We start from the raw sequence: 12030 nt of genomic DNA on the forward strand, positions 1-12030 counted from the left end.
TCAAAACAAAGAAAATGACTTAGAATGTTTTGCTTTGGCCAGTTTCATTCCGCGCAACATTAACAATCAACAAAACATCAGTGGCTAGCTACAAAGAAAGTTACAAAAGGTGCTTCAATTTTTTTACAATGTCTCGTCAACGTGTTAGTATCCTCCCAGTTCTGTAGAGACTGTACTAGTCATTACTGTAATCCTTTTCATAGAAGTTCGCAATTCTCTTCAAAGATTCCAATTGTTAAACCGAGACATTTGGCCATCATCTTCATTGGTTACATCTTCCTCTCAAAAAAAAAATATTGAAACATAGAACACATATGATAAGTAATATATGTGTTGTATAGGTGCATATGCACATTATAGCTCCTCCCACTCAAAACAAACAAAAAAAGTATCTGACATGGCTACAGTTTTAGGCACAAATACTTAAGTGTCCTTTTGTGAAAATGTCAACGCTTTCGTTGCACACAAATAACGTCTAGACAGACAATGAACAAAACATAATCTCACAGTACATTTAACGTCAACCTTTTTTTATATAGTATCTTTTTAAGTATTTGTGAGAAGTGCATGCTTTTTATGAGACATGTTTTTTTTTTTGGGGGGGGTGGACTCTATCGGAAGAATGTTCACACACGTTGTCTGTAATGAAGTACTGCTCATCTTTTGAGGTGTGTCTCTAAGGGGGGGAGGGGGCTTAGATACTCAGAGCCGACTGATGGAGCATGTTTGCCGCCATGAAGATTGTGACTCTAAAACCATGAGAGGTGGTTGTCTGTGAGGAACATATCATACTAATTACTCACATGGTTACTATACACAATACATGGGGGGGGGGGAATCTCTAGCAAACATACACATCAATTCATAAGCACGTCAAATAGTCTGCAACCACATGAGGGTAAACTGTGTTAGAATGACTGACCTTAATGAATTGTCTCAAAGCTTAGTCACATTTCCGGACCCTCCCCCCCCCAGGACACTAAATAAATAAGCTTAAACATTGTAATTTTGTTGATATTGTTACAGTTACTATGATGGATTCAGACACACAAGAGACAGAAACCTTAATGCAACCCAGCATATGTTGCTCTCGCTCTGATTCACACACGGTGATTGTTTTTAAAATGGGGCCCAAACACTTGACTTATAACATGACCTACTCAAAAAGAGAGGTGTCTGGAAAAGGTCATGTCAGTCTTCTTCAACATTAACTTTGACTGGAAAATTCATACGTCAAGATTGCAAACCTACAGCAGATGGGCATATTGCAGAAAAAGACTGAATTTATAAATTTTCTGTCGGTATGAAAACTTTCCTTTCCATTCCACTGCCACACTAGACGATCACATTATTTGAAAACATGATATGGAAGGTGAGTCAATTAAATGAAATATGAAAAAGACATTTAAAAAAAAAAACAGAAAGCCTGACTAAAGCATCCAAACAGGCCGTCCGTACCCTCGGAAATCAAAAGGTGTCAAAACTAACTAAAAGATTTGGAGTCAAGATGTGATAGATTCAACAATGATTCATATTTACAGTCATTCTAAAGTGTCACATTGTGTATGGGTAGTCAAACATACAATAACTCTTAATTGCTGTAAGGAATGGGTAGGTTTACTCACCCAGCACACCCACAGTAAGAAAAACACACTGTAAAAGGGTATTACTGTATTGTGTAGCGTGTGACTGAAATAAAATATAGCATCTCTACAAATAACATGGTTGCAAAGGAGATGTACATACAGGGGAGACATGTTTTGAAGTGTATAATAACAGGTGTTACGGAGTCCATGCTACAAATGTGTTGAAAAGTGTTGTAACCTCAGCGTTAAATGTGTTGAAAAGTGTTGTAACCTCTGCGTTAAATGTGTTGAAAAGTGTTGAAACCGGTGCGTTAAATGTGTTGAAAAGTGTTGTAACCTCAGCATTAAATGTGTTGAAAAGTGTTGTAACCTCTGCATTAACTGTGTTGAAAAGTGTTGTAACCTCTGCGTTAAATGTGTTGAAAAGTGTTGTAACCTCAGCGTTAAATGTGTTGAAAAGTGTTGTAACCTCAGCGTTAAATGTGTTGAAAAGTGTTGTAACCTCAGCGTTAAAAAAATATTTAATCCCTCATTCGCTTCTCTTTTGCTTGCTAGATGGTTAAAATGAAGAAAGAAACAAGGACTATGCAGACTAATGAAGATTCTCAGTATGACAGGCATTTCTCAGTGTCAAGTAGTGCTTGCTATTGCGTTAAGGTTTTCTTATCTCTAATGAATATATGCATTGTTGTCACTTATTCACTTTTTTTCTCACATATAGACGATGATGAAGATATCAAGGTTCCTGAAAGAAGTAAGACATTGTTATGATTGAGAATGCACCACACAGTATCTGTAAATACTAGATCTACAAAACTATTTACAACACACATATAGATAATCTTTATATCACAGTCTATTGCATAATGGTGATAATCTTTAGTTTATAAATATTATAAATGTACACATAGTTTTGTTAAGCAACATTACATAACGTCTATCACTGTCTGAAATTAGGACTAAAAACAGCATCATCCATTCTCCGCTCACAACATCATCCTTCTACAAACAAAAAAAGAGCATCACTTCTATTTACATCATTCCTTTGGACCCATAACACTGTCGTGGTGTTCACCGACCACTGTGTGAGGACACTGTGGCTCAAGAGGATGTATTGCTGAGAGCAATGGAACACCTAGCTATTGTACGTGTGTTGATTGCTAAGATTAAGGTCCCACAAGTTCTGTCATTAGATTTATGTTTGAGTGTGTGCTTCTTTTTGTTTTGTTGACAGTTTCAAGGTTCGCTTGCGTCAGTTATTCCACAGTGGTGACAAAGCTGCGTAATGTGAGAAGATATTTTACTTCCTCTTCTCGCAGGTACAAAAAAAAAAAAATCCAAAAGTCATCTGTCAGGATTCATCACGATGCATTCCAGTTTACAAAAACATAAAATAACAAACAACCCCCCCTCTCTCCATACATTTGATATCTATATTTATATTTTTTGGAAAGGAAGACTCATGTTTATATACTAGAGCTTTTAAATAGTCTTTGCCAAATATTCTAGTTGGATTTACACACACATATATATATATATATATTTATTTAATATACATTCTTAAATGTAGGGAGAAAATGTGTCTAAAATATAATACAAGGGCAGTCTGTACAGGAATTCCTTTAGGCAAATTTTTTTTTCTGAAGAAAATTTTTGAGAAAACAAAAAAATACTCAAGTTCATCTTTATCTTTTTTTTTGTATCTCCATTTAAAAATTAAATAAAACAGAAGTTTAAAAAAAAGAAAAATGGGATCATAAATTTGATGCGAACCGCATCTTATCTTGCTCGGTCTCTGTACTGCTTAAGGTAGAATCTCTTCTAGAATCTCTCCTAGAACCAGTGGAATCCCTGTGCTGGGCTGCAGAGGACACCGCTCGCACCGGAGGCAACGCTCCTGATGACATCTGGCGGAACAGGTTGACCCTCTGGGGCACTGTGGTGCGGAGACCGCTCTGTATACCCATACCCTGGACCGCAGCCACCGGCGGGGCAATGGAGGCCAGGGAGTCCCCGGACGCTGCAGGGTGCGCTCGGGGCCCCAGGGACGTGTCGTGGGGCAGGGAGGGCTGGGAGGCAGAGAGGTGGCGCACGTCTCGACTCAGGCTTCCCGACTGGAGAGCATGGCTGGCCTTGTGGAGGCTGTCACTCCTCTGAGGTGACGGGACTTGCTGCTGTTGTTGTGGTTGTTGTGTTGCTGAGGAGGCCGCTGCTCCTCCTGGTTGCTGTGGCTGTGGTAGTGGTTGCTGCGGTGGTAGGGCAGTAGGCAGCGGCTGCTGGATAAGGGAGAGCTGGGAGGCGGTGGGGGAGCCGTACTGGAAGCTGCGGCCCGCCAGCCCAGGGGTCTGCACGGGTGGACTGCACACCGCCGTGGTGAAGGATACCGGGGACATGATGGACCCTTGCTGATGGAGAGAGAGGGGAGTCTGGGGGACGGGCGAGGATGAGTTCAGGTTGCCGTGGATGACGCTGGGGACAGGATAGACACCCTGCGCCGAGGCAGGCAGGATGCGGGCGGTGGCTGCGGTGGAGGGGGCGGTGACGGCCGAAGCGCTGTAGGTCAAAGAGGTGGCTGACTGCTGGAACTGGTTGTTGCCCAGGGCAGTGGTGTAGGGCGGCTGAGCCGGCGAGTTAATGATGGAGTTTCCAGATATCGGGGTGGTGTTCATCCCTGTGACCGACATCCCTGTGACCGACATCCCTGTGACCGACTGCTTGCGGTCCACCATCATCACCATCTCCCTGTCCTGACGGATTATCTGCTTCAGTATTTCGTTCTCCTGCGTGTTGAACACCCCAGCGTTCAGATCCTTCTGGAACTTCTGGAGGAGCAGGCTGTTCTTCTTCCCTGTTAGGAGGAGATCAGTTAGAGGTTAGGTTGACTTAAGCCGTGATAGACATGGTAGCATATTAACACACCGCAGGGTGGATGTTATGGTGTGGGTTGTTATGGGGTAACAGTGAGTAGAAATGAGAGTGACTATGGTATGAGTATGAGGACATCTGAGTGAGAATGCTGTATTACCAAACTACTGTACATAGTTGATACCTAGTACATTGAGTTTTAAGATACTAAGAGGTAGTAGGTGAAAGGTAATATATTCATATAGATCTATAATAGTATTAAGATTTAACAAACATTACCAGTCAAAAGTTTGGACACACCTACTCATTCAAGGGTTTTTCTTTATTTTTACTATTTTCTACATTGTAGAATACTAGTGAGAACATCAAAACTTTGAAATAACACGGGTTAAGGGTTAAACAAATAAAAATATATTGTATATTTGAAATTCTTCAAAGTAGCCACCCTTTGCCTTGATGACAGCTTTGCACATTCTTGGCATTCTCTCAACCAGCTTCATGAGGTAGTCACCTGGAATGCATTTCAATTAACAGGTGTACCTTGTTAAAAGTTCATTTGTGAAATGTCTTTCCTTAATGCATTTGAGCCAATCAGTTGTGTTGTGACAAAGTAGGGTTGTTATACAGAAGATAGCCCTATTTGGTAAAAAACCAAGTACATATTATAGCAAGGACAGCTCAAATAAGCAAAGAGAAATGACAGTCCATTATTACTTTGAAACATGAAGGTCAGTCAAACCGGACAATGTAAAGAACTTTGAAAGTTTCTTCAAGTGTTGTCGCAAACACCATCAAGCTCTATGATGAAACTGGCTCTCATGAGGACCGCCACAGGAAAGGAAGACCCAGAGTTACCTTTCCTGCAGAGGATAAGTTCAATAGAGAAACTGCACCTCAGATTGCAGCCGATGTGTCTTCGTGAGACGCTGAGTAGGTGAACGGATGATCGCCGCACGTGTGCTTCCCAACGTGAAGCATGGATGAGTAGGTGTGATTGTGTGGGGGTGCCTTGCTGGTGACACTCAGTGATTTATTTAGAATTCAAGGCACCCTTAACCAGCATGACTACCAAAGTATTCTTCAGCGATATGGCATCCCATCTGGTTTGCGCTTAGTGGGACTATCATTGGAAAAGCATTTCTCATGAAGCTGGCAAAGAGAATGCTAAGAGTGTGCAAAGATGTCATCAAGGCAAAGGGTGGCTACTTTAAAGAATCTAAAATCAAAAATATATTTTGGTTTGTTTAACACTTTTGTGGTTACTACATTATTCCATATGTGTTATTTTATTCTACAATGTAGAAAATAGTAAAAATAAAGAAAAACCCTTGACTGAGTAGGTGTGTCCAAACTTTTGACTGGTACTGTGCATTTGGAAAGTATTCAGACCCCTTGACTTTTTCCACATTTTGTTACGTTTTGTTGAATCGTTTTTTTTTCTCATCAATCTACACTCAATATCCCATAATGACAAAGCAAAAACAGGATTTTATACATTTTTGCAAATGTATTAAATATTAAAACTGAAATATCACATTTACAATGCCCCTATACTCAGTACTCTGTTGAAGAACCTTTGGCAGTGATTACAGCCTCGAGTCTTCTTGGGTATGACGTCACAAGCTTGGCAAACCTGTAATTGGGGAGTTTCTCCCATTCAAGTCCGGGCTGAGCAGCTCAAGGACATTCAGAAGTCTCTCCTGCATTGCCTTAGTTGTGTGCTTAGTGTCGTTGTCCAGTTGAAAGGTGAACCTTCACCCTAGTTTGAAGTCCTGAGCGCTCTGGAGCAGATTTTCATCAAGGATCTCTCTGTACTTTGCTCCGTTCATCTTTCCCTCGATCCTGACTAGTGTCCCAGTCCCTGCCTCTGAAAAACATACCCCACAGCATGATGCTGTCACCACCATGCTTCACCGTAGGGATGGTGCCAGGTTTCCTCTAGATGCAACGCTTGGCATACAGGCCCCAGAGTTCAATCTTGGTTTCATCAGACCAGAGAATCTTGTTTCTCATGGTCTGAGAGTCCTTTAGGTGACTTTTGTCAAACTCCAAGTGGGCTGTCATGGGCCTTTTACTGAGGAGTGTCTTCCGTCTGGCCACTCTACCATAAAGGCCTGCTTGGTGGAGTGCTGCAGAGATGGTTGTCCTTCTGGCAGGTTCTCCCATCTCCACATAGGAACTCTGGAGCTCTGTCAGAGTGAGCATCGGGTTCTTGGTCACCTCCCTGACCAAGGCCCTTCTCTCGCGATTCCTCAGTTTGGCCGGGCGTCCAGCTGATGATGGAGGCCACTGTGTTCTCCAGTAGCATCTTCAATGCTACAGAAATATTTTGGTACTCTTCCCCAGATCTGTGCCCCGACACAATCCTGTCTCTGAGCTCTACAGACAATTCCTCCAACATCATGGCTGGGTTTTTGCTCTGACATGCATTGTAAACTATGAGACCTTATATAGACAGGTGTGTGCCTTTCCAAATCATGTCCAATCAACTGAATTTACCAGAAGTGGACTCCAATCAAGTTGTATAAACATCTCAAGGATGATCAATGGATACAGGATGCATCTGAGCTCAATTTAGAGTCTCATAGAAAAGGGTCTGAATACTTACGTAAATAAGACATTTCAGGGTTTTTATGTTTAATACATAATTATTATTATTTATTTTTAAAAAAAACTGTTTTCGCTTTTGTCATTATGGGCTATTGTGTATAGATTGATGAAGGGAAACAATAATTGAATCCATTTTAGAATAAGGCTGTAACGTAACAAAATGTGGGAAAGGTCTAGGGGGTCTGAGGACTTTCCGAATGGGCTGTACGCGTGTATGAAAATACCCTCAAATAAAAGGAGACATTCTGTACTGCTGCATCATTTGATCTCAAATCCAAAATGCTGGAGTATAGAGCCAAATGAAAAGTGTTAGCTTCTCTGTCAAAATCAATACTCAGGGGAGTGTACCTACACAAGAATAAAGTGTATTAGATTCTAATAATTTTCACAAATACAATTCTATAATATAATTCTAAAACACATTGAGTTCACGCCTTGGCTATACATTCAGTAGGACAACAGTTAGCTATGCACTACAGAATACACACTGGAAGGAATCAACCACCACTATTACAAATATTTCAACACAGTCCTTAAAACTATAGGTCCCAACTACTAAACCATATTTCTTTAATGGCAGTTCAGTTTAGTGACATGAAGTTACCACAATAAAAAGAAAATTCCAACTCAAAATCGTCAGTGTTTATTAATTTCGTCTTATTTTTTTTAATATATATTTTTTTATATTCAAAAGCTTTTTTACGTTTGACTAATTAATGTCTTCAGTATGTTCATTTTAAAAGAATGGAATAGCTCTAGTCCTCCTACCCGCTGGCTATGAATGAAGAGAGGTGTAAAGATTTATTTCTAGGATGTACTTGTTTTGGAGCGTTGACCTTTTCCTCACGATTGCTGAGAAACTCTCTTGGTTAGTAAGGATGACAGATTAAGATTCCGGAACTGCTGGCAGCTTTAACAAAGGCTCATCAATCTTTTAAACAGAGACGTTTTCTTTTCCTCTGTGTACTGCTAATGGTGCTAAGGCCTTACAACCTTCACTATTCAAGGATGCAGACATTTTATACTGGCAGGTATGTCTATAACAATGGACTTCTTCGCTGATTGAGAGCACATCATAAAGCACATATCTGCAAGTTAGGCAGATGTATAGTTGGTACATAGTACCAGGTTAAGCAGATGTATAGTTGGTACATAGTACCAGGTTAAGCAGATGTATAGTTGGTACATAGTACCAGGTTAAGCAGATGTATAGTTGGTACATAGTACCAGGTTAAGCAGATGTATAGTTGGTACATAGTACCAGGTTAAGCCGATGTATAGTTGGTACATAGTACCAGGTTAAGCAGATGTATAGTTGGTACATAGTACCAGGTTAAGCAGATGTTTAGTTGGTACATAGTACCAGGTTAAATAGATATGTATTTGGTACATAGTACCAGGTTAAGCAGATGTATAGTTGGCACATAGTACCAGGTTAAATAGATATGTATTTGGTGCATAGTACCAGGTTAAGCAGATGTATAGTTGGTACATAGTACCAGGTTAAGCAGATGTATAGTTGGTACATAGTACCAGGTTAAGCAGATGTATAGTTGGTACATAGTACCAGGTTAAGCAGATGTATAGTTGGTACATAGTACCAGGTTAAGCAGATGTATAGTTGGTACATAGTACCAGGTTAAGCAGATGTATAGTTGGTACATAGTACCAGGTTAAGCAGATGTATAGTTGGTACATAGTACCAGGTTAAGCAGATGTATAGTTGGTACATAGTACCAGGTTAACAGAGGTATAGTTGGTACATAGTACCAGGTTAAGCAGATGTATAGTTGGTACATAGTACCAGGTTAAGCAGATGTATAGTTGGTACATAGTACCAGGTTAAGCAGATGTATAGTTGGTACATAGTACCAGGTTAAGCAGATGTATAGTTGGTACATAGTACCAGGTTAAGCAGATGTATAGTTGGTACATAGTACCAGGTTAAGCAGATGTATAGTTGGTACATAGTACCAGGTTAAGCAGATGTATAGTTGGTACATAGTACCAGGTTAAGCAGATGTATAGTTGGTACATAGTACCAGGTTAAGCAGATGTATAGTTGGTACATAGTACCAGGTTAAGCAGATGTATAGTTGGTACATAGTACCAGGTTAAGCAGATGTATAGTTGGTACATAGTACCAGGTTAAGCAGATGTATAGTTGGTACATAGTACCAGGTTAAGCAGATGTATAGTTGGTACATAGTACCAGGTTAAGCAGATGTATAGTTGGTACATAGTACCAGGTTAAGCAGATGTATAGTTGGTACATAGTACCAGGTTAAGCAGATGTATAGTTGGTACATAGTACCAGGTTAAGCAGATGTATAGTTGGTACATAGTACCAGGTTAAGCAGATGTATAGTTGGTACATAGTACCAGGTTAAGCAGATGTATAGTTGGTACATAGTACCAGGTTAAGCAGATGTATAGTTGGTACATAGTACCAGGTTAAGCAGATGTATAGTTGGTACATAGTACCAGGTTAAGCAGATGTATAGTTGGTACATAGTACCAGGTTAAGCAGATGTATAGTTGGTACATAGTACCAGGTTAAGCAGATGTTTAGTTGGTACATAGTACCAGGTTAAGCAGATGTATAGTTGGTACATAGTACCAGGTTAAGCAGATGTATAGTTGGTACATAGTACCAGGTTAAGCAGATGTATAGTTGGTACATAGTACCAGGTTAAGCAGATGTATAGTTGGTACATAGTACCAGGTTAAGCAGATGTATAGTTGGTACATAGTACCAGGTTAAGCAGATGTATAGTTGGTACATAGTACCAGGTTAAGCAGATGTATAGTTGGTACATAGTACCAGGTTAAGCAGATGTATAGTTGGTACATAGTACCAGGTTAAGCAGATGTATAGTTGGTACATAGTACCAGGTTAAGCAGATGTATAGTTGGTACATAGTACCAGGTTAAGCAGATGTATAGTTGGTACATAGTACCAGGTTAAGCAGATGTATAGTTGGTACATAGTACCAGGTTAAGCAGATGTATAGTTGGTACATAGTACCAGGTTAAGCAGATGTTTAGTTGGTACATAGTACCAGGTTAAGCAGATGTATAGTTGGTACATAGTACCAGGTTAAGCAGATGTATAGTTGGTACATAGTACCAGGTTAAGCAGATGTATAGTTGGTACATAGTACCAGGTTAAGCAGATGTATAGTTGGTACATAGTACCAGGTTAAGCAGATGTATAGTTGGTACTTAGTACCAGGTTAAGCAGATGTATAGTTGGTACATAGTACCAGGTTAAGCAGATGTATAGTTGGTACATAGTACCAGGTTAAGCAGATGTATAGTTGGTACATAGTACCAGGTTAAGCAGATGTATAGTTGGTACATAGTACCAGGTTAAGCAGATGTATAGTTGGTACATAGTACCAGGTTAAGCAGATGTATAGTTGGTACATAGTACCAGGTTAAGCAGATGTATAGTTGGTACATAGTACCAGGTTAAGCAGATGTATAGTTGGTACATAGTACCAGGTTAAGCAGATGTATAGTTGGTACATAGTACCAGGTTAAGCAGATGTATAGTTGGTACATAGTACCAGGTTAAGCAGATGTATAGCTGGTACATAGTACCAGGTTAAGCAGATGTATAGTTGGTACATAGTACCAGGTTAAGCAGATGTATAGTTGGTACATAGTACCAGGTTAAGCAGATGTATAGTTGGTACATAGTACCAGGTTAAGCAGATGTATAGTTGGTACATAGTACCAGGTTAAGCAGATGTATAGTTGGTACATAGTACCAGGTTAAGCAGATGTATAGTTGGTACAGGAACTTTTCAAAGCAGCTATTTATAAGAAGAACAAATGGTGCGTTAAAATACAGTAATTCACATATTGAAAATTAAAGGCGGATTTTAACAATTTTCCCCTTTTCAGGGAACATTTTGACTAATGCTTTATTTTGGTATTCCATTTAATCTAAAGTAAGCCTTTTCGAAATGTCATCCTTTACAGAATACAGTGCTAGTGGCATTTTCATTACGCCCATATTCTGTACAGCCTCTCTGTTGACATATGGCCAGCTGTACAGACGGCCGGGTCAACGGCAGGGCAGAGGCAAACTGTTTGTGGCAGGCAGACGTATCCATAAGGACAGGATGTTAACATTCATAGCTTTGTGTGAAAGAGAAGAAAGGGTCAAGGGGATCAATAGATTCCTTCGTAACGGTAAGTGTTGGCTAGACGTGTCCTGGCAAAAATCCATCCCTAGGGTCAAAAGGAACCCTATTCCCTTCATAGTGCACTTCCCATAGGGCTCTGGTCAAAAGTTTTGTAGGTAATAAGGCACCATTTTGGGACGTAGCCCAACTCTCTGTTATGCCACACATAATGTCTCACCATCCAGCACAAAGCAATGACCGCCAGGGCCAGCACTGGGATGAGCATTGGCAGGTGGATCAGGCGTGATTGATTCTGTCCTTAGACTGGGTAAGCTTTGTGTGAGAGACGATGAGTCCCTTATCAGTCATTCCAAGGAAGCCGATCAGTCATTGGCTTGGCCGTGATTCTCTTGGATGTGGACCAATGACAGCGCTGAACACTAGGGAAGTGGCTAGACGCTAACGCTAACACCAGACACTGACTGCAGGGGTATACCATAGACTTACATGACGTCAGTATACATTGCTGAACAGAATGCTTCACGATTAAACTCTGGATGGGGAGGAGCACAACACAGACATGTTATTGTTGAAACACGAGGTCATGGGATGGAGGAGTGCCCTTGTAAGTCACGTACAGTATATTTACAGTCCAGTACAGTCAAATCTCACACAGCTCAGTAAATGCTTTGACTCTGATCAAATGGAAGCTGAGGTCTGTGGAGATAATGTATTGGTGCATAATAGAGTGATATTATGCAGTAAAGACAAATAGGTTTAACCACTACCGTTAAACTGAGGGAATTGGACATGGAAATGACTAGAATACAGTG

General features: G+C 40.4%; 1 protein-coding gene across 2 annotated transcripts in view; it reads right to left on the reverse strand.

Annotated features, from left to right (window-relative positions):
* Nucleotides 1-584: 584 nt before the first annotated feature.
* The window catches only part of LOC112257341 (potassium/sodium hyperpolarization-activated cyclic nucleotide-gated channel 1), a 165464-nt gene continuing 154018 nt past the window's right edge, over nt 585-12030 (reverse strand). Inside the window, exons 8-9 of one of the 2 annotated variants that reach the window (XR_006084006.1) lie at nt 2089-4434; nt 585-2055 (exon numbers count right to left, since the gene is read on the reverse strand). Coding sequence is in view for 1 of the 2 variants with exons in the window: in XM_042326470.1 (XP_042182404.1) it covers nt 3341-4434 (1094 nt within the window). In the remaining variant the exon portion in view is untranslated. Of the gene's footprint in view, nt 4435-12030 lie in introns of both variants that reach the window. The other variant, XM_042326470.1, reaches the window with a different exon arrangement.

This window comes from Oncorhynchus tshawytscha, linkage group LG09 (assembly GCF_018296145.1).
Source record: "Oncorhynchus tshawytscha isolate Ot180627B linkage group LG09, Otsh_v2.0, whole genome shotgun sequence".
Lineage (NCBI taxonomy): Eukaryota > Metazoa > Chordata > Actinopteri > Salmoniformes > Salmonidae > Oncorhynchus > Oncorhynchus tshawytscha.